At 43.4% G+C, this 19,155-nt stretch overlaps 12 protein-coding genes across 12 annotated transcripts; 6 read left to right on the top strand and 6 right to left on the bottom strand.

Annotated features, from left to right (window-relative positions):
* Window positions 1–17: 17 nt before the first annotated feature.
* Window positions 18–569, top strand: V1516DRAFT_669588 (mitochondrial 37S ribosomal protein mS33). The gene is made up of 2 exons (XM_066921205.1): window positions 18–325; window positions 390–569. The coding sequence occupies exons 1-2, from the start codon at window positions 69–71 to the stop codon at window positions 445–447; spliced, it is 315 nt and encodes a 104-aa protein (XP_066780347.1). The 5' UTR covers window positions 18–68; the 3' UTR covers window positions 448–569.
* On the bottom strand, window positions 514–1,682 carry V1516DRAFT_669586 (autophagy protein 8). The gene is made up of 4 exons (XM_066921204.1): window positions 1,527–1,682; window positions 1,333–1,388; window positions 1,026–1,258; window positions 514–962 (listed from the first exon to the last, which is right to left on the bottom strand). Exons 1-4 carry the CDS (start codon window positions 1,558–1,560, stop codon window positions 905–907), a joined length of 381 nt encoding a protein of 126 aa, XP_066780346.1. The 5' UTR covers window positions 1,561–1,682; the 3' UTR covers window positions 514–904.
* An 802-nt stretch (window positions 1,683–2,484) lies between these two features.
* On the top strand, window positions 2,485–4,093 carry V1516DRAFT_689088 (Coproporphyrinogen III oxidase). Its single transcript, XM_066923801.1, has 2 exons — window positions 2,485–2,795; window positions 2,846–4,093. Exons 1-2 carry the CDS (start codon window positions 2,595–2,597, stop codon window positions 3,953–3,955), a joined length of 1,311 nt encoding a protein of 436 aa, XP_066780345.1. The 5' UTR covers window positions 2,485–2,594; the 3' UTR covers window positions 3,956–4,093.
* On the top strand, window positions 3,809–4,811 carry V1516DRAFT_102093 (uncharacterized protein). The gene is made up of 4 exons (XM_066918585.1): window positions 3,809–4,114; window positions 4,170–4,281; window positions 4,337–4,524; window positions 4,600–4,811. The coding sequence occupies exons 1-3, from the start codon at window positions 4,099–4,101 to the stop codon at window positions 4,452–4,454; spliced, it is 246 nt and encodes an 81-aa protein (XP_066780344.1). The 5' UTR covers window positions 3,809–4,098; the 3' UTR covers window positions 4,455–4,524; window positions 4,600–4,811.
* Window positions 4,812–5,092: 281 nt separating this feature from the next.
* Window positions 5,093–6,488, bottom strand: V1516DRAFT_710047 (uncharacterized protein; the record flags this gene model as incomplete). The annotated part of the gene is made up of 2 exons (XM_066924233.1): window positions 6,329–6,488; window positions 5,093–6,305 (listed from the first exon to the last, which is right to left on the bottom strand). Exons 1-2 carry the CDS (start codon window positions 6,361–6,363, stop codon window positions 5,093–5,095), a joined length of 1,248 nt encoding a protein of 415 aa, XP_066780343.1. The 5' UTR covers window positions 6,364–6,488.
* Window positions 6,489–6,509: 21 nt separating this feature from the next.
* Window positions 6,510–7,547, top strand: V1516DRAFT_669580 (uncharacterized protein). Its single transcript, XM_066921203.1, has 4 exons — window positions 6,510–6,915; window positions 6,982–7,056; window positions 7,101–7,213; window positions 7,260–7,547. Exons 1-4 carry the CDS (start codon window positions 6,599–6,601, stop codon window positions 7,280–7,282), a joined length of 528 nt encoding a protein of 175 aa, XP_066780342.1. The 5' UTR covers window positions 6,510–6,598; the 3' UTR covers window positions 7,283–7,547.
* A 297-nt stretch (window positions 7,548–7,844) lies between these two features.
* Window positions 7,845–10,352, top strand: V1516DRAFT_662228 (uncharacterized protein; the record flags this gene model as incomplete). The annotated part of the gene is made up of 5 exons (XM_066920429.1): window positions 7,845–7,877; window positions 7,922–8,458; window positions 8,508–10,049; window positions 10,108–10,278; window positions 10,341–10,352. The coding sequence occupies 5 exons, from the start codon at window positions 7,845–7,847 to the stop codon at window positions 10,350–10,352; spliced, it is 2,295 nt and encodes a 764-aa protein (XP_066780341.1).
* Window positions 10,353–11,102: 750 nt separating this feature from the next.
* Window positions 11,103–13,909, top strand: V1516DRAFT_669569 (mitochondrial carrier domain-containing protein). Its single transcript, XM_066921202.1, has 4 exons — window positions 11,103–11,485; window positions 11,559–11,595; window positions 11,960–12,061; window positions 12,893–13,909. Exons 1-4 carry the CDS (start codon window positions 11,334–11,336, stop codon window positions 13,595–13,597), a joined length of 996 nt encoding a protein of 331 aa, XP_066780340.1. The 5' UTR covers window positions 11,103–11,333; the 3' UTR covers window positions 13,598–13,909.
* V1516DRAFT_102676 (uncharacterized protein) lies at window positions 13,397–15,643 on the bottom strand. The gene is made up of 2 exons (XM_066918587.1): window positions 15,248–15,643; window positions 13,397–15,187 (listed from the first exon to the last, which is right to left on the bottom strand). Exons 1-2 carry the CDS (start codon window positions 15,392–15,394, stop codon window positions 13,673–13,675), a joined length of 1,662 nt encoding a protein of 553 aa, XP_066780339.1. The 5' UTR covers window positions 15,395–15,643; the 3' UTR covers window positions 13,397–13,672.
* Window positions 15,644–15,814: 171 nt separating this feature from the next.
* Window positions 15,815–16,648, bottom strand: V1516DRAFT_694412 (retrieval of early ER protein Rer1; the record flags this gene model as incomplete). Its single annotated transcript, XM_066923945.1, has 3 exons — window positions 15,815–15,951; window positions 16,067–16,436; window positions 16,580–16,648. The coding sequence occupies 3 exons, from the start codon at window positions 16,646–16,648 to the stop codon at window positions 15,815–15,817; spliced, it is 576 nt and encodes a 191-aa protein (XP_066780338.1).
* A 308-nt stretch (window positions 16,649–16,956) lies between these two features.
* V1516DRAFT_669565 (uncharacterized protein) lies at window positions 16,957–18,019 on the bottom strand. The gene is made up of 2 exons (XM_066921201.1): window positions 17,158–18,019; window positions 16,957–17,112 (listed from the first exon to the last, which is right to left on the bottom strand). The coding sequence occupies exons 1-2, from the start codon at window positions 17,933–17,935 to the stop codon at window positions 17,036–17,038; spliced, it is 855 nt and encodes a 284-aa protein (XP_066780337.1). The 5' UTR covers window positions 17,936–18,019; the 3' UTR covers window positions 16,957–17,035.
* A 17-nt stretch (window positions 18,020–18,036) lies between these two features.
* V1516DRAFT_689079 (uncharacterized protein) lies at window positions 18,037–19,079 on the bottom strand. The gene is made up of 3 exons (XM_066923800.1): window positions 18,564–19,079; window positions 18,443–18,507; window positions 18,037–18,370 (listed from the first exon to the last, which is right to left on the bottom strand). The coding sequence occupies exons 1-3, from the start codon at window positions 18,719–18,721 to the stop codon at window positions 18,261–18,263; spliced, it is 333 nt and encodes a 110-aa protein (XP_066780336.1). The 5' UTR covers window positions 18,722–19,079; the 3' UTR covers window positions 18,037–18,260.
* Window positions 19,080–19,155: the final 76 nt, after the last annotated feature.

Raw genomic sequence — 19,155 nt, 5'->3', positions numbered from 1 at the left:
ATTATTCTATTATATATATTTGGAGTACATATTGATACGGAAAAGTTTGGAATAAAATAAAAATCGGAATGTCGAGTCGCCCACCTCTAGAACGGCTACAAGCGCTTTTGAAGACGACATGCTACGTGTTTGACAACTTTTACAATCCAGAACATATTCGGTCGGGCAACAAGATTCTGCGGAAACCGCTTCGCGGTCCGGCGCTGATCAAATATTATCCGCCGAAAAGTCCTGTGACAAAGCGGGATATCAGACAGGCTTTCCCGTTTTTGGATTTCAGAGAGGCAGATCCTGTCGATGCGTTTAGAATCGCTATTAATGATGCGTATGTTTTAGTCTTTTGTTCGGAACTGAAAAAATGCGATTGAAATGAAAACTAATTTGTCTAGACGTCGGAGAAGAGGAAAGGGTCCACCTAAGAAGAAGGAGGTGAAGAAGAAGAAATAATCTGTACATAAAACATATTGTATATTCAATAGGATTAGGACTTGAGGATAAGGAATTTTGAGTGTGCTCTCTAATAATACTATTATATAAATTATAAAATATAAAATTATAAAATTATAAAATTATAAAATTATATGAGTTGTTAAAATTACATAAACTTTATAAAATATAAATATAGATATAATATTGTTGATTCATTATCAAGATATGCATTACACAGCCAAAGATAAATCCGCCGGCAAACATAAACGCAGACAATAAGAATAGATATTATATAGCATTTGCACACCAAATAGCCAATAGCTAATATGCAATGCTTATACAAATCTACTGCGGACAATCAATACAGCAATAAATAAACTAGCAACAACAAAAGCCAATACCAGCCCGGACCAGAAACCTAGAACGCCATCAATAGAACAAGATCTTGAGCCTCGTCAACCTCGGACGATTCAAATTATTTAGACGATCCTGTCTCTACTTCAAACGAACCAAAAGTGTTTTCGCCCGAATAACTGAATGATGATGGTTAGACAAATTTCACCAAAAGCCTAAGATAAGTGCTTGCGAAAACTTACGTGATGTACAAAAACCCATCGTCGTCCTTATGTTCCTTATAAATAAGTCCCATTAAGGCGGCCGTAGGCGGCAACACCTCATCAACGTATACGAAAATCGCTTTTTCGGCCGGAAGTCGAATTCTCTTTCGAATCACATACACAAACTGGCCGACCGTGAGGTCGGCAGGAACCAAGTATTTCTTATTATCGATTTCCTCGATATCGCTTTTCTCAACTTTTTCGCATATGACCTGAAGTATTGTCAATATTAGGAGTAAAACAGTTCCATATCGGATCGAATGCTGATCGAAATTAATGGACTTACAGGTATACGATCTCCGTATTTTGCGCGAATACGGTCAGCCTCCGTCTTTCGCTTCTCTGAATGAAAACAGTCATGTTAGTAGATGTTTTGCAAATGCAGTATTCTAGAAATCGGGGAACGATATTTGCAGCTGACAACCAGACATTTGCATCACCGTCATCGGCCCAAAATGCCCAAATTTGGAAACAACATACCAAACGAATGCTCGTCTTTAAATTTCGAGTGCATCTTTTAATATAAAACGAGTCTTACTAAATCCTTTGTTCGTATGAAAGCGTAGTATTGCCTTTTACCGACAAATACGTGTATCTTGACAATCTGGAGCAAAACCGTAGCTGGCTTAGTTGTAGTCTCCGGAGGCGAGAGGGTGAGCAATCGGTATCTACTGTGATGCTGTCACCTGACTCGGCTGTGTGATTATGTAAGGCCAAGTATAGCTCTACTTTCTTGATTGTGCCGGACTATTATTTAAAAATTCGAGAGCTGGTCCGTTTGCCAAATTCTACCGAATAATATACAAAAAGATCCAACAGTAGCTTCCGATATAGGACGTGTTATTGCAGTTTTAGATTCGGTCAGCATGTGAGCGATTTCCCAATATATTAAATTGTATATCGCTGTAATTTATATCTTAGCATATAATAGAACAATCCTATATTTCATAATATTATTTCATATATGCAGCAATCGCAAATCATTAATTTTCGTCTACATAGACATGATCATAACGTATACATAATCTTATTCCGGCGATTAGGTAATCTGATTATATAAGAATTCCTAGTAATATGGTACATCCGGTAATAAAATTCATTTAATTCATTTAATTGAATTTGGAACTGATTCTAGTAAATAATAGTCATCTTCCGTTATCTGATTACTTATCTACTGACTAATATTAATTATCTTACTTGATGTACGATTATTGCCAGATCGATTCCAACATATATCATCAGATGTCATATATCATACAAACATAAATGTCATAATCTATCAGTAAATGTTTATTTACTAGTATCATAGAGTATTGAATATAGTTTTTTCTCTGCAAGTTTACTGTATGTAATTTGATCGTAATATCGCTAATTCCATATTGTATCATCTGCCGCACGTTGAATCAGGAGACAAACGGATGATAGCAACAGTCGATTGCGACAGACCACCGTGAACTGGAGACCCGCAATTGAAGACTCAAATTCTTACATAAAGCACAAAAAGCTTGACTTTCGATTGCATTGTCTGTTAATTTGCATCAATAAAAAATGTTATCTGTCTCAGCACTGCGAAGACGGATAGTCGGTCTAGCTGTGGGAAGAAATGTATCGAGTCGTGGATCTACCCTAACGAGTATCATTCGAGAGCATTCGACATTAACAGGATCTGCCAAAAGTACGACTAGTTCCAAGTCGGCGCTAATTCTTCTCGCTGGTGGTGCTGTCACAATTGCATCTTGTTTATATACTGTAAGGATTTAAGTTGAGATGATTGAGACTGTTATGGACTGACAATACAGACTAAGCAAGTGCTTAATGAATCTACACCAGTACCAAGTCCATATGGAGACATTGAATACGATTTGACCGAATTCCCGACCGGTCTCAATGCTGAACTTATTCTCAAACCTCTTGGCACCGTCTACGAGCAGGTCCCTGGGCTTGACCGTACGCTTCCAATGCGCGAGCAGATGGAGATACTACTACGGTTCTACCAGGATGAAATTATAGCCGGACTTGAGCGCGCAGATTCGACTGGAAAAAAGTTTATTCGAGATGAATGGTCTCGTGGTGAAGGTATGGGAGGAGGCATTACGCGAGTATTCCAGGATGGTCGAGTCTTCGAGAAGGGCGGAGTTAACTTCTCATCCATCAGGGGCGAATTACCACCTGCTGCAGCGCAGAAAATGAAAGCAAATCACAAGGATCTTGTGATTCCGGAGAATGGTAAACTGCCCTTTTACGCCTGTGGTTTGAGCTTGGTCATTCATCCTAGACACTACCTTGCGCCATCGGTGCACTTGAACTACCGATACTTTGAGACCAGGAATGCTGATGGAACACCGCAATCGTGGTGGTTCGGTGGTGGTCAGGATTTGAGTCCCATGTATTACGATGAAAGCGATGCTTATTACTTTCATAAATTGTTGAAAGACGTCTGCGACTATCACGATCCAGGTTACTATCCACGGTTTAAAAAATGGGCTGACGAATATTTTTACATAAAGTTTCGCGGTGAGGCCCGCGGTATCGGTGGAATATTCTTTGACGATTTGAACAACGACGATCCGGAAAAGATTTTCAAATTTGTCGGTGATGCGCTATCTCGGTTCTTGCCTTCTTATTTACCCGCTGTTAAGAAAGCATATTTACCTTCAACCGAACCACGTCCGACGGCGGAGGCTGGTAAACACTGGCAAGGGCTTCGCCGTGGCAGATATGCTGAGTTCAATCTGGCTGTGGACAGAGGAACTCAGTTCGGTCTCAATACGCCGGGCTCTCGTGTAGAGTCGATCCTTATGACTTTGCCAAAACATTGTTCGTGGGAATATAATTATCAGCCAGTACCGGGTTCTTTGGAGGATAAGACCCAGCAGGCGATTAAGAAACCCACTTCATTTTTTGAATAGTTCTTCTCTTAGTGTTGTCATAGATCAATATTGTTCTTGGAGAGGATGACGTCATATCATCCCAGGCTTCCTCACAAATTAACACTGTATATTTAAACCAAAATTCCGATGTCTTCGAAAAAAAATTTATAGTAAAGATCAAAATGTCTTCTAAATCAGGTAAAAATTATGGAATGCTAGTTTCTGCTATTCTTCCAGCAAGCTGACATTCTAGACGGAACAAACTTGCAAAAGTTCATTGATGAAAGTCCAACCGCATCTTATTCATTCAACGGCACTAATGAGCAGTCAAAGATCTGTCGATCTGATCGGGGCGGTCGACAAACGTGAGTTGTCTTGCTCTTGATATGAATTTGATCAGGTTTAGACTAATGTCTGTAGATGTCTTGTGTTGGGGATGTCAACAAAGGAGCTACTTGATCGAATGCAGAAACTGGAATTCATTTGTACGTTAGGACTTGACGTCGGCAATACTGATCTCGAATGCACGAAAATTTGATCTCAGAATTTGTTACATTCGTTTAGCAGTCTGAAATCTTAGATTGAATCAAACAAATCATGTAAATCATGTATGTGATTCACATCTTATTTATCTTACTCTTCATGCAGATCATAGAATATTAAGCAATCAAAATCCTTTCTAGCTACGTATGCTAGCGTTCTACTACAAACAATAGCTCGCTTGATCTACTGAAAATTCCATCTCCGACGAGTTTGGAATTATACGACAAATTAGACTGAATGTTGTAGAGCATATAATCTAGCCAGATCTCTGACCGACATAATCCTAGTACTAGATGTGTTCGACATAGCAAAATATGACTGAAAATTTATTATCAGGATCGCACAGATCTGCCATAAGGATCGATTTCCAGATAATCCCGGTTTGATCAATACTGCGAGGATCTTGCCTCGCTGTCACGTTAACAATTATCTTCAAAATCCTTTACTGTAATTGTCGAATCAAGAGATGAATCAAGAGATGATATTTTAATATCAAATGGTGCAGTCTCTTAGTGATCTCTCATGAACGAGTTGAACTCTAACTTGTCTTGCTTTTGACTAAATATCAATTCCATATGAACTCCGTTATCCAAAGTTAATATATTTGAGTACCAAAGATTCGATCAATAAATTTCAATATCCGAATGCGGCCAGCTGCGCCTCCGCAGATTCGACCTTGAAAGACTCTCGAGCGCTCTCACGCTGTAAACGACTCCAAGTAATAATTGCTTGTCGTTTGCGCTTCTGGATCGAACGGTCGTCGTCGTCGACCTTCTCCAGTTCCCTCTTGATTCGTAATATTTCCTTGTCAATCTCCGGACATAATGATGGTAGTCGCAGCTCCGTTTGTCGAAATTCAGGAACACGAGATTCTCCTGGCCGTAATTCCGATATGCGGGTATCCGTCGTCCCAGCCGACCCAGTCGATCGTCTCACAAATGGAATTCGAGTACCTGAGGATGGGGTCACCGTCATGGCTTTGGGTGCTACTGGAGAAGCAGGAGGCTTTCCAAGCGAGTTACCTGAATGCTGTGTAGAAGCCGTATATGAAAATGACCGGGAGGTGTGTGCAACGAAGCTACGACTATTCGGTGTCCGAGCAGAATTAGAGCTTGAGCTATGGATACTCGAACTGGTTACTGCTCGAGGAGTTGGGCCTGGACGCGTAAGGCCAGTAGAAGTGCCAGAAAATCCACGCACAGATGGAGTAGTTACTTGATGCTGTCCCGGGCTCGACGACCGTCGCGAACTAGACGGACTATATGAAGACCGACTCGGGCTTTTTGATTCACGAGGAGAATGAGATGTAGATTCCGGAGATCGTCGTTCTTGATGCTGGTCTTCATTCCGGTCGCGAAATTTACTCCAACGAGATGGTTCCTTTGGAAGTGGAGGGGGCCGATAACTTGCGCGTCTCCAGTCTCGATCGGATTCTCGGTCACGGTCTCGATCTCGATCTCGTTCTCGATCTCGTTCTCGTTCGCGCTCGCGTTGTCGGTCATCATGATATCGGTCATCTATATGCCGATCGAAATCATCCTCGTGCCATGGACTGCTCGGTCTAGGATTTCCAATTGGCGATCTCTCTCGCCTGTATTCCCGTTCCCTGTTATCTCTATAGTCTCTAGAATCTCTATATTCGCGACTTCCAGAAGCTTGCACAAATCCAGAACCAGACCTAAATTCAGAGCCATATCCAGACCCACTCCGATATTCGCTCGATTCGCGCCGATAGCCAGGTCGACTACTATTATATTCTCTCGGTCCAGTTCTACGGTCGTCGTACTGTTCAAGTCCTGGCCGATACGATGAAGAGTTCCTTGCAACCTTAGTCCCATATTGCATTCTATTGTCCTATAATGCACTCACCTGCCGAAATTTGGATATCTTGGACTTTCAGACATTTTTTGCGATGTACAGAATATTTTTGACTTCAATATCCAGCAAAGAGAACTATACAAATTGCACTACTAGCCCCATTCACGTGACTGTGACATCACATAACCATTCTCATACCACAATATCTCTATCTTCTATCAACTATTTTCCAACTCTGATATAATATTACGTTAGTAAAAAATATAAATAAAACCACTAGCAATATTATTGCGATAGAATTTATTTATAGTAAACATCAAAATGTATGGAAAATCGCGATTGTCGGTAATCACGGTCGTTTTGCTTGCGTGGCTCGATCTGGCTGATGCTGTTGATCCTCGACGAGCAAGACTTGGTTGCAGTCGTCGGTGTACGCTACTGTCCTTCGTGATTTTCTTCGTCGTTATGCTGTTATCAGCCGGTGTGTTGTTTTCGAGTCGGATGCCTGTATTTCCGATTACGACGAATGATAAGGCGTCTGCAGTAGCTGCACAGATACAGGTAGGATCGACGCCTGCAGACGCGACGACGAAAACATATATTGTGACGTTTTCCAAGGACAAGGCTCCTCCTGCAAAGTGGGTTGAATTAATCTGTAACTCGGGTGTTATACTCGGGCGGAGTTATGTTTTCTAATAGACTAGAGTTGTCGATGCTACCATGGAAAAGTTCAAGGACATTGGCGGCAAGATCACGCATAAATTTGATACTCTCTTAATGTAAGCTCGTGTCCAATTTCTTTTATGGCTTACTGACATGTCAGTGGGTTCACGGTTGCATTGCCGACGGAGGTTTTGTCGACCAGTACTGAAGACGTGTTCACGACATTACAGAATTCCGACTACCCTTTCACGTTCGAAGAGGATCAGCCAGTTTGTAAGTCTTTTGATTCAGATTCTACGCGCAGATTCTAATTTTATAGCGATTAATTCGGAAGATGCATAGTTATAATATTTTGCTCTTGGCTGGGTTGTAATTAGTTTGGATATAATTGATTTGTGCTTAGTTAGGTGTGGCTTGCTATGGGTTATGGAGTTGATCGGCTGGATTCGTTGGAAATATTCGAATGGATACATTATACTACATTATAACACAGTATTTTAAAAGGAATATGTAACTACTCGATCGTATTGAATGAAGCGTATACTTGTATAAGTTCTGGCTAAGTCTGTTATATAGTAGATAATGGTTAGATCATATATTCTTTGAATAATTCGTCGTAGTTTATTTTCTTACCAGCCTAACCAGAGTGTGACTATATTTTATATAAATTATAATATTGAATTTCTATTGTAATATTGGCCGGGTATCATCAACGCAAAGCTGTGTGGCTGTAGCCTCAAAGCTCTTATCAGATCAAGTCAGATTTGTATGCTAGGCCATTCACTTAAGATCCAGCAAATGCCATTTCGCTAAATAACACATGTTTTCCTGATCATTTTATATGACTGTCTGTATAACTAAATTTTAATGCAAAGCTGCAACCAATAAGATTTATATAATATTCATGTCAAATCTAGAGACTGCGATATATTCATGGGTAAGTTCTAACGAAACATGACAAAGCAATACTAATAAACTCAGATCCGCATAATCAGTTCCCGGGCAGGACTATCGGCTCCAGACTCTTTGGCGGAATTATCGAATGGTCATTTGATTTCTCAGATATTAATTTTTCTCGATGCAGCTCGGTTCCAAGATTGTGAGATTGCAGACGACGGAATATCGCAATCGACTTCATTCATGGCCACGGTCCGGAATCTGAAGAAACTGTATAAAACTATCCAGCAGTCAAGTCCAAAATTGAGCGCCTTGGACGAAGGAATTGTTCCAAATATAAGCTTGATTGCGAAAGATGGCGATGTCGAGGAGATTGTCAAGTTGTTGTCTTTGGTCATGATGGTTGAAAGCGAGATTACTCACGATGATGCTCTCGATGATATTAGCCAGTTACCCGAAGAAGAACGGCCTATCCTACTGAAAATTATTGGACAGCCAGATGACGAGAAACCTGATTTTGTTGCACCTAGTCCAGTGTCTTCGGATAGCTTAGATTATCGTGCTCTGGAATCTTTGTATGCCCAACTGCAGTCGCAATTCAACCGAGTCCAGGAAAAGCTAGTAAGCGCAATAACAGGTACACCAAAATAGACATTTACTAATGAATGAGGATCAAACCAAAATTGAAAACAGTGATCTGAAAGAACAACTATCTAAGAGTGACTCAAAACTCCAATTACAACTTGAGATTCAGCAAAGCAAATCCAAAGGTCAGATCGAATATTTTCAAAAAGATATTCAGCATCTTGAAGAGCAGCTTGTTGAGAGGGATAAGAAGGTTACCGAATTCGATTCAAAACTGTTGGAATTGACAAACGAGATTGAGGGACTACATGGCCAGGTCGATTCGATCACGGATTACAAGGACCGTATTGATGAACTTAGTCATGACAACGAACGCTTGCGCAAAGTGGCTAGTCAAATTGAAAAATACAAAAAGCAGGCACAAGAATGTACAGAACTTTCACAGCAATTAGTCAAACTAAAGAACGACAATGCGTATCTACAGGAGAAGTCGCGCCTGCTAGATCAAGATACCCAGCAGGTGTTCGGTCTTCGGAAGCAGGTTGAGATCTTGCAAACTGAGCAGGAGTTCTATCGGCGCAAAGCCAAAGAGGCTGAGAAAGCTGCGGAGTCGATGACGGAAGAACTTGAGTTTATGCGCGAGAAAGTCCAAAAACTCGAATTGAAGCTGGAATTAGATCGTCAACAGGCAAACCAGATCACTGCTGCAATGGATAATGGACCTAGCGTTCTGGAAAGATCTGACTTTGATAACGGCGAGAATGTTGCGGATTCGTTAAGACTAGATCAAGAAAAGGACTATATTCGTACCATTAACGAATTGCGTGTGAGATTGAGTCAACTGGAAAGCAACTCCGCCACCGTGATGTCTGACCACCAGTCCTCCCTCAAGCACCAGGATACCGGAAATATTGACGAGCTGAAGAAGACTCTCCAAGACACAATAGAGCATAAAGAGAAATTACAGGAAGACTTCCTGACTGTCTACCATGAGAAATTGGAGCTGCAGGCGCAGATTCAAGCTCTTGAAGATGGATCAGGCCGTGGTTTCGAGATGTATGCCGAGTTGCGCCATGAGTTCGATAAAACAGAGATTGACTTAAAAGCTTCCACAACACAGATCAAAGAACTCGAGGCTCAAATAGCAAAACAAGATATACTAATCGAAGAGTTACGAACTGATCTGGCACTGGTCGATAAAGATAAATCCGATATGCTTAGCGGACTCCGTCAAAGCGTTTCAAAACGGCTAGTTGTGGTGGAGACTGAGATTAAGGGACTGCAGCAGGAAAAACGATCCGTGGAAACAGATAAATCACAGACATTGCAGCTACTTGATAAGGCGCTACTCGAGAAGGAGAGTTTATATCAAAAGCTGACGGCGAATAATGAGGAGTTACTGGAAGTCAGCCGTGCAAATACAGCGTTGCGCATGTCACTAGCATCTTTAGATCCTGCTGCTGCGGGTGGCGCTGGACACGATTCAGAGCTACGAGGATGGCTGGTTGATCTACAGCGAAAATCGGAGACACAACGCGAAAAGTTGCGCAAAGCGCAGGATTATATCCGGAAACTAAAATCTGAGAACGATATGTTGCGCAAACCCGTCGATGCATTACGGAAAAAAGTATTACTGCTCCTGCCATTCATATACTGGATTTTAGAATAGATGCTAACTAGATCAGCAAGTGACAATTACCGCGGAGCAAGCTGCGATACTTAAAAATGAACAGCGTATGATGACAAGTGCCTGGTATTCGCTTGCTTCTAGAATCCAACACAACCGAATCATGGTTGCTAAAAAGGGCCAGGAAAACCCGGCTAGTTGGTTAAGTCGGCAGCGAAAGATATTGGAGGTCTGTTTTAAAATTGAGCTTCGTTTTTATGAATCTCAGAGTTTTAGTTAACAACATGCTAGGAATCGAAGTGATAAGTCGTAGTCAGACTGAATCAGTGGTCCCGGACGATATTAGTGGTAATAGTTTTGCAGGCATATGTTCTGTCTGCTCTCAATTAGCAGTATTTTATAGACACACTGTTATATATAATAATCAATAATTTCCTAGGACCATTTTGTACTCGAACAAGTTGGTTCATCCACGCAAAACAGTTCTACATAGCCTACAACAACCCGCGGATTTGCAACTTATGCACAGCCGGGAGCAATAATCAGAAATGAAAACAGCAAGAACTGCTGATTCCAGCTAGCTTCTAATAGCTCAACTTCGGCCTTGCTCAAATGAAGGATTCAAGAATCCGTAGTTGGATTTTGATTCCGACAAATCAGTTTGGAAGGCTGCCTGAACAATGGATAGCAAAACCTATATAGCAGATCACACAGAGGAAGAAAGAGCAAAATCTATTAAGCATTGATAGCTTAGCAGTGTTAAGCTCAAATTATTCAAGCTCGTCGGGGGTCAATACACAAATTCAGCAGCATGATGTTTGTGTCTGAACCCCAGATCTACACGACCTCAGCGCGCTCTTACCTAATCACAAAAGTAGTTTTCAGACTGGCGACCCAACGTCAGACGACCCCGCGATTTTGGTCACGTGTGCGGGGCATCTCGGGACAGCGGCTACGCTTGCAAGGGAATTTTGGCGAAGCTGACAGACCGGGCGTGGGGCTTCTGCGAGCGGCGGGGCTTCTGTATTTGAGCAGGAGATGTCGCCCCTGCCAGCAATAGTTTTTGAAAGAAGCAGGATAATCTTGAGAACCGTCGCGGAAACACACGGGCAATTACGTGAAAACGCTACTCAAATATATCCCCGACGTCTGAGAGAAAGTGCACTGCTAGTCAATTGAGTTGGAATTGCGGCAGTAAACGAATAAACTCGGCAGATACATATACATACACACACGCACACGTTCAGTTTTGCTACTGTAGGGCTCGAAACCAGATATCACAAGATGGCGCCAGCGAAAATTACGGAGATTGAAAACGAAATAAAGGCCGAGGTTGCAGAGCTGAAAGCGGAGCTCAAGGCGGATGTTGTGGAGATCCAGAAGAAGCCGATCAGCTGGTCGAATATTCTTCTTGGTGCTGGATTGAATATGTTTGAGTACGTTGCAATGAGGACACGCACACGATGTGTGTCTGTACTTGTGTGAGCTTGGTATCTAACAATGTAACAGAGTGACCACGCTTGGTCATCCTTTGGAGGTTACGAAGGTATGTTTTAGCAGTATCACGCAGCTGCGATTGCTGTTGACTACGTTCGCTTCGGTTTCGTATCTCATGGCGGCATTATGCGGTTCTTCTCTCCCCGGTGCTCAAGAGTGGTCGCACTCATGTTTGTCTTTTCTGTGCTTTCGCTATCGCCTCTTTCTATCCTATCTTGCCGCGACAATCTCTGATATCAGACTGCCAGGCATAGGACACGACCGCGTGAGCGCCAGCAAATCAGATCCGGCGGATCTCCACTGCGTCTGAGGTCTTTGGCCAGCGACACCGCCGAGTCTGGCTCTTGCTCGGTCTCGGTGAAATGCTCTTGAGTTCTATTCGGATCCAGGTATACTAACAGTTTTCTTTGCAGACCACGATGGCGGCTAACCGAGGCGACACGCTTCCGGGCGCCATTCGACGTATCTGGTCGCGCGGCGGTCCGCTTGGGTTTTATCAGGGACTTATTCCATGGGTGAGTTTATATTAGTGTTAAGTGACAGTCTGTGCCGGTGGTGTGTTTCCAGGCGCCTGTGATCGTGGTGTCGGCATCCCAATCTACCAACATCCGTTCGAACAGCAATTGCTGGTGTCCTTTCTGTGTTGGCCAAGATGGGCTGTCTTGCTCGTCCTCACGCCCGTCTCGGTGTTAACAAAATTTGCTGCGTTACCACGACAACTTCCCCTCGTCCTGCTTTCCTCAGGTCTCCACAGTCTCCACAGGCCTCCGCAGGCCTACATCGGCCACTCCTGCTCCACTAATCCATCCTCAGTAGGCTTCGGATCGCTGCCTGCACGTGACCAGCTTCCCCGGCCTGCGGTCGGAGACGTGAGGACGGGCGGTCGTCCAGAGAGCGAGGTCCGTCGGCCCCGGCGCCACTGTTCCGGGTTCGAGGGTTTGTCTGGGGCTGGCTGAGACAGTAGTGAGCAGAAGATGCCCACAGTAATCAGAGCGACAACTGCGATATGGTACGGGCGGAGACTGTGGTGGGGGTTTCTCTGTCCGGGCTGAGGCTGTTAGTGGGTGCTCTGGAGCACGGATTGCCGGTGGGGAGCCTATCGCGGGGTGAGGATTAGCGGTTGTTGCGGTTGGACTGGTTGGTCGGCTTCCGTATATAATTACGTAATGCAATTGACTGCGAATGCGAATGTAATTACGGATTGAGAAGGCAATTACGTAATTACGTAATTGCCTTCGCGATTGGGGGTGCAGCTGGATCTACACGGTGCAGACATACATATACGGCACAGACAAACACTGGCGCATGCAAGCGCAGATATGCAATAGATTGTACTAACATGATAGGCATGGATTGAAGCGTCGACAAAGGGAGCAGTTCTGCTCTTTGTCTCGAGTGAGGTCGAGTTTCGTTCGCGTGTTATTGGCGCGTCGCCGTTCGTCGGGGGCATGGCCGGTGGTTTCTTTGGAGGTCTTGCGCAGGCATATTTGACGGTCGGCTTCTGTACATGCATGAAGACTGTGGAAATCACTCGTCATAAACAGGCTGCCGCAGGTATCAAGCCGCCGTCGACGTTCTCTGTGTTTATGGACATCTACCGTCGTGAGGGAATTCGTGGAATCAATAAGGGAGTTAACGCGGTAGCCATTCGTCAGTGCACAAACTGGACGTCGCGTTTCGGTTTGTCGCGACTCTCCGAGACCGCGATCCGCCGCGTTCAAGGCAAGTCTGACGACACGCCCCTCAACGCCTACGAAAAGATTCTCGCTTCTGTGTTTGGCGGTGGTCTGTCTGCCTGGAATCAACCGATTGAGGTTGTCCGGATCGAGATGCAGAGCCAAACCGAGGACCCGAATCGGCCCAAAAACCTTACGGTAGGCAAAACACTCAAGTTCATCTACGAGCAAAACGGACTGAAAGGTCTCTACCGAGGTGTCACCCCGAGGATAGGTCTCGGTGTCTGGCAGACGGTTTGTATGGTTGGTCTGGGTGACATTGCCAAAGAAATGATTGGCAAGATGACTGGTGAAAAGCCTGTTGGTGGTCATTGAATAGAGCATATAGTTTTTTATTATTTGTTGTTGTTACTGTTATTTTCTCCGTCATTTCTATTTTTATTTTTGTTATTACTGTGTAAACTGATTTGCCCTTTCTGGTGATATCAATCCATCGTCAACCGCTTCGGCCAGAATTTCTTTGTATCTGGGGATAGTCCTGACTTGATCTTGGTCGTCGAGCACTAGAGCGCATTTTATTTTCGCTTCATTTGCCACATCTATTAGCTCGGCGTCTTTGCTCCCGCTTTGTCCATCGGAAGCGATTTTAACGGCGTTACGATAATATATCTCTGCATTTTTGCGCAACACTCGTAAATTCGTTGAAGCTGGCAGCGACAATGGTGCCAGGTTCCCTCGTAGCAAGTCAACATCGCCCCGAGTGATCCAAATCCGTGCCTGTTCAAGACGACTGTGAATGGTAGAGTTCGAACCGACGACTAGTGCTTGCTGTGTGGGACGACTGAGAAGACTTGAAAGTGCCTGAGACAGATATTGGGATGCCAGTGATAGAGCCGCCCAGGCGTTTGAAACATCGACATCCAACGTCCGTGATGCAGTACTGAGGAGTCCAAATTGGGTAAACATGTCTGCCTGGGCCAGATATCGACTACAAGAGGTCGGCACCAGTTCAAGAATCGTCCGCGTAGTGGTGGGAATGAAGTTTTCGGTCGAAAACTCGACTCCGACATTTATCTCGACCAGAGGAATCACAGTATCCAATCCATACAAGTCTGAACTCGAATCAGAGGTCACTGAAGCCGATGCTGGAGTGGTGCTCCAGATCGTTTTTAGTCGGTCAAGATTCCCACCGACTCCCGAGCCAAATGGAAACCCGCTAATTGCAACATACCGCATGACCAGCAGGGCAGCATCATGGATCTGGTTTTCGGAGTTTGATAAGCCTAGTAAAATCCGGAACGACAACAACGTGGCGATTCTCTGCATTAGCTCCATGCCTTTCGCTTGCATGTGCTGCAAAACATCGTCTGCAATGCCTGTCCGAACAGCTACAGGCGCAAGAACCATATGGACTGTGTAAATTGGAATCAAACAACTCAACCCGGCGGCTGCAGTTTCTAGAAGAGATGTTGCCGTTGTTGCCTCAATCGCAGTCTCATATTGCACGCTTTCATCAGTCGTCGAAGTTTCTGTTAAGTCCGAGCCATCGCCTTGCCCAGCACGATTGAAATCCAACAACTCGTTCAGCTGAGCCGACCAGGTCTGGTCGAACAATTCCAGTGCAGTCAAATACGCTGTATGTTCAAACTGTTCCTCGGCAAGCGAGAGCTGCACTTGGCCCATATTAAATAACAGATCTGACGGGACATGTCCCATAGGTGCCAGGGCACGCGCTTCTTCGTGGTCTTGTAAAATTTTGGTTAATACTTGTACTCTGTCCTGCCGTTTAGCATTCAACACATTTTTGTCCACATCTGTCGTTGTCGTGAGAGCTAGCCGCGAGTAAAACGATTGGAATATATGAAACTCGAGTCGGCATCGATTGTAGCCTGCATCAAAGGAATCGGGATATCGTCCTAGACAGGTTCCGTAATACTGTAGCGCGACTTGGTAAAACCGTAGGGCCTGGAATATCAATAACAGCTTTAATATCGTCTATTACCTTCTTGAAAAATTCTGTCTTACCTTCTCAGGATCATTATTCAACCATCTGTCCCCGTGCTCCTCCTCAACAGATCCGATATAAAGATAGTCGTCCTCAGAATCTGGAACGAACTGCTTCTTGGGTTTCTTTGCTTTCTCATGAAATCGCGGTTTTCTGGCGGGTGGCATCTCGATGTGGATTATTTTTTATCTGAATCTAATAGCAAAAGACTGTATACGTTGATAACATATATTGTTACTTATATATCGTCCAATTATATTGAGATGAATCCAATCGTCGCGGCTCAATGCGGGGGAGGGGCCCCATGCACCATTCAATTTATTATATTTGCTTGCTACTAGAACATAACTCTGTAAGACAAAATATGATATTTAACATAATATAATGTTCGTTACAATTTGGGCCAGTACAAAAATACAGGTTAACATACGTGTACGCGTAAACAGATTATTGATACAAATATGATTCATAAAACACTCCACATCGATAACAGTGCCGGACTATACTGATCAGATTTAATATAATCTGATATAATATCATATTATTATGCCATAGATGTCATACCGTGAGCAAATCTCTCTCACATTTTACACGTTTCGGCGTTGGTAGCGAGTCTTTCCGAGATCAAACGGTAAGTATCGGTACTTGATCATATGCTGAATCTGTCTACGCATGGTAAGTGTGAAGAGGATGCAGAAATAGATAACCAGGATCGGCCAAAATACTGCTTTAGTTAGTATTATCCACAAAGGCCACGCTGCCTACATCGTATACATCATATGCTATACACACACGTATTCTGTGTATTGCGCTGTATACCAAGTCAGATTCAAACTTACCTGGAACATCGAAAATGGAAAACCAAGTACAAACGAAGGCAATAAAGGTCGCGCGAGTGGCAGCAAACCAGAATTTAAATTCGGGAAGCCGACGAATAAACGGCCGAAATTCCTCGTCCTGCTTTGTGGGCAGCTCCCCGCCGCCTTCTTCAGATTCACGTTCTCGAAGTTCCTGTTCGAGTGAAGGATCGAATTTCGGCTGGAGAAACGCGAGAAACAAGTTTAATAGATATATTCCGAGAGAATAGCAGATAATGTACCAGCCATGCGAAAGTACGACACGGAGCATAAATAGTAGAAGCAGCACCGCAGAGCCGACCCATCGGTAGAGAACAAACGGGGTCGACTGGTCCAGATAGAATTGGAATCGCTATTTTGTTAGTTTTGTTATTGAAAATGCAATATGTGTATTGCAGATGGTTGCATTGTAATACTCAATCTCCACCTAGGTCTGCAGACAACATCACGTATATCTGCCCCACAGCAGCGCACGAACATTCAATTCAAACGTACCTGTGATACTTGCGACACCTGTGCAGTCGCCGAAGCCAGCGGCGTATTTGAAGGCATTTCAGAGTCCATTATGATTTCTTTTCAGTAAAACTATAGTCCGCCTCTCCACTCGTCGTAAAATGAACACGCTATGCTATCTCAGCAACGCTAGCAGGGTACTCAGCCAAGTTATGAACAACCGCAAAAATAAACCGTCTCACACTGCTCGGTATCAAGCACGATCTGATCTGATTGATTCGCAATGTCTAGACAATATTGTTCAGCAAAATCCACCTATAAACTCTTTTGGTCTCCTCGCTTCAGTCGTCATCTCGACATCTGCTGCCCGGCCGCCGTCGACGCCCTTGATTACGCTTACAGTACCGATACCTTAATGCTTATGTGTAATACAATTGCGCAGTTATACTTATGATTATGTCATGCTACATATATGATTAAATTATTATGTAATATTACTTACTGTTCAGATATTAAATATCCTACTAAGCAATTTCCCAGCATGCGGTCATAGTTAACCCAGGAATGAGTTAGATCTGCATTTATTAGTACCGGCTTTACAGCTAAATCAAAATACTCACTGAACAGCTTTGTTCCATCTCGACCAGCACAACGCATCAACTCTTTGACACCTCCTGGATGATAGCGAACGTAAGGAGTAATATTATACACTTTTCCTCCCAGAGCTGTCCAAGCATCTTCAGTTGACCGATGTTGCCGCAGCTCATCTTTAGAAATTCGCAGAGTAGGAGTGCCAGGTGGTCGACCGCTGAGATCTATACCTTTGCTTTTCAGCATGGCCCAGTCTAATTGAGAGAATCCTGGATCAAGTGCTACTTTAGCTCGTCGTCGCTGTGCAGATGCTAGAGACTGAGAATTAGTGGCATCCGGAGGGGCGAGATGTCTGCTCGATGGAGTAGCTGTTGCTGGTGTGCGACGAGATGCATTTGAAAAATTGAACGTAGGAAGTGGTCGTTCTTGTATAACTCTTCCAGAAGTAATTGCGCTTTGCGATCGATCAGGAATTGTCCTTGAGTTTGGTGGAGCCATATTAGATATTGGTGGCTTTAGCGACGGCTGTGAAGGCTGTTGTTGTACAGCTGATGCCGGCGATGCTCGCTGCGATGAATTAAGTGCTGGAAAGGGAGATGGTTTATCGGCCTCTGCTTCTACCTGGACTTTCGAATCGGGACTTGTATATGACTCTGTAGTTGAAGAGTTATCTCCAGCCGCCGCTTCAATCACAATTTCGGTTTTGGCTGATGTAGTGCTTTCAGATTCAGTATCCGACTCGCCAGACAGATCGTCCCGCTGCTCGGTCCTGCCAAGTACACTGCGAACGGATTTCCATAACGACATGATTCAATATCAATTGTGCTTCTTCTGCACAATATTTGCTATTATAACTTATTCCATTGTAATATTGAATTATGTGGTGTGTAGTGAAAGTTACAATTGGATATCTGCGAGCTCCCGGAACGGTGGGGCTCTCTATTATATTAGTAGCTACTCCCTATTAGATCCTACAGCGCCAAATGCAACATCTATCATTTTGATAGTACAGGAGTCCTAATCAATTTAAGGTCTGTCATATATGTACTATGATTCCAAAATCCAAACACCGTATATTATATACAGAATATCATAGATAGCAATAATATGGCTATTATGATATATCAACAAGTCAATTCTTGGGCCTTCGCTCGTCCCCCTCATCCATATCTGCAAACGGAATTATCTCTCCAGTCTCCGTGATAATACCAATTTGCTTCCTTTGTTCTTCACCCAGAACAACTAATCATGTTAATAACTCAGTATATGCTATCTCTGGGATCCAAAAATCCTCATTGAAAGAAGGCAACTTACGGCGCTTATATAACACAACGCTCGTAACTGCTAGTAACGGAATCGACATAATCATTAGCCGGTATCTGGAAAGGTTAATATTGCGATATTTTCCGCCTTGCAAAATTCATATAGACATTACCCCAGAATTGATCGTCGTGTGGCTGCTGCAGATTTCGCAAGCTGTTCTGCTGTATTGGAGTCCTTACTTCCTGTTCCTGAAGTGGGCTGGCTATTTCTCGGGCTGCTTTGAAATCGAGGAGGTGGCAGTTGTGTCTTGGATGTGTTCGGCATTTTCATACGAAGCTTTTAACTTCTAAATGCGTCTTATGCTCGTGATAAAATAATGAACTAAACAAGCAGTTTACTGCATATATCTTTGAACAAATTGGAGTCTGTCCCAATTACTTCTCCCACTGCCCAACATATGGTCGTCGGTTAATTCCACTCACAATATTCCAGGAAATATAACTGCAATATAATGTCTTGTCAGTGTTAGCACTGAACAACACTTCATTGTAAACAGGCTAATTTAATTTTCTAATTATTCTCAAAAATATCAAGATAAACCGAACATTCATGAATTTATCAGTATGAAATTACCTCGACCACGACTGTCCAACAATATTTCTACGTAATGTATATAAATTGATTCTCTTCAAGTAATTTAATGAACAAGATAGTCTGAATGAAAGAAAGCCAAATGAAGCGAGACATTCAAAATATTGTTGTGC

Source organism: Lipomyces oligophaga, assembly GCF_038497815.1.
Source record: "Lipomyces oligophaga strain CBS 7107 unplaced genomic scaffold V1516scaffold_1, whole genome shotgun sequence".
Lineage (NCBI taxonomy): Eukaryota > Fungi > Ascomycota > Lipomycetes > Lipomycetales > Lipomycetaceae > Lipomyces > [Lipomyces] oligophaga.
This window is presented reverse-complemented; position numbering and strand designations above follow the sequence as displayed.

Bases quoted from the DNA above. Each gene is read 5' to 3' on its own strand.
- V1516DRAFT_669588 (XM_066921205.1), top strand. From the start codon at position 69: ATGTCGAGTCGCCCACCTCTAGAACGGCTACAAGCGCTTTTGAAGACG. The intron at 326-389 runs GTATGTTTTAGT...TAATTTGTCTAG, and splicing joins AGAATCGCTATTAATGATGC to ACGTCGGAGAAGAGGAAAGG.
- V1516DRAFT_669586 (XM_066921204.1), bottom strand. From the start codon at position 1,560: ATGCACTCGAAATTTAAAGACGAGCATTCGTTTG. The intron at 1,259-1,332 runs GTAAGTCCATTA...ACAATACTTCAG, and splicing joins AATACGGAGATCGTATACCT to GTCATATGCGAAAAAGTTGA. The intron at 963-1,025 runs GTAAGTTTTCGC...ATCATCATTCAG, and splicing joins GATGGGTTTTTGTACATCAC to TTATTCGGGCGAAAACACTT.
- V1516DRAFT_689088 (XM_066923801.1), top strand. From the start codon at position 2,595: ATGTTATCTGTCTCAGCACTGCGAAGACGGATAGTCGGTCTAGCTGTG. The intron at 2,796-2,845 runs GTAAGGATTTAA...CTGACAATACAG, and splicing joins TTGCATCTTGTTTATATACT to ACTAAGCAAGTGCTTAATGA.
- V1516DRAFT_102093 (XM_066918585.1), top strand. The intron at 4,282-4,336 runs GTGAGTTGTCTT...TAATGTCTGTAG, and splicing joins GATCGGGGCGGTCGACAAAC to ATGTCTTGTGTTGGGGATGT.
- V1516DRAFT_669580 (XM_066921203.1), top strand. From the start codon at position 6,599: ATGTATGGAAAATCGCGATTGTCGGTAATCACGGTCGTTTTGCTTGCG. The intron at 6,916-6,981 runs GTGGGTTGAATT...CTAATAGACTAG, and splicing joins GACAAGGCTCCTCCTGCAAA to AGTTGTCGATGCTACCATGG. The intron at 7,057-7,100 runs GTAAGCTCGTGT...CTGACATGTCAG, and splicing joins AAATTTGATACTCTCTTAAT to TGGGTTCACGGTTGCATTGC.
- V1516DRAFT_669569 (XM_066921202.1), top strand. From the start codon at position 11,334: ATGGCGCCAGCGAAAATTACGGAGATTGAAAACGAAATAAAGGCCGAG. The intron at 11,486-11,558 runs GTACGTTGCAAT...ACAATGTAACAG, and splicing joins GCTGGATTGAATATGTTTGA to AGTGACCACGCTTGGTCATC. The intron at 12,062-12,892 runs GTGAGTTTATAT...CTAACATGATAG, and splicing joins ATCAGGGACTTATTCCATGG to GCATGGATTGAAGCGTCGAC.
- V1516DRAFT_102676 (XM_066918587.1), bottom strand. From the start codon at position 15,394: ATGCCACCCGCCAGAAAACCGCGATTTCATGAGAAAGCAAAGAAACCC. The intron at 15,188-15,247 runs GTAAGACAGAAT...TTGATATTCCAG, and splicing joins TGAATAATGATCCTGAGAAG to GCCCTACGGTTTTACCAAGT.
- V1516DRAFT_669565 (XM_066921201.1), bottom strand. From the start codon at position 17,935: ATGTCGTTATGGAAATCCGTTCGCAGTGTACTTGGCAGGACCGAGCAG. The intron at 17,113-17,157 runs GTGAGTATTTTG...TAATAAATGCAG, and splicing joins AGATGGAACAAAGCTGTTCA to ATCTAACTCATTCCTGGGTT.
- V1516DRAFT_689079 (XM_066923800.1), bottom strand. From the start codon at position 18,721: ATGAAAATGCCGAACACATCCAAGACACAACTGCCACCTCCTCGATTT. The intron at 18,508-18,563 runs GTAATGTCTATA...TAACCTTTCCAG, and splicing joins ACACGACGATCAATTCTGGG to ATACCGGCTAATGATTATGT. The intron at 18,371-18,442 runs GTAAGTTGCCTT...TAACATGATTAG, and splicing joins CGTTGTGTTATATAAGCGCC to TTGTTCTGGGTGAAGAACAA.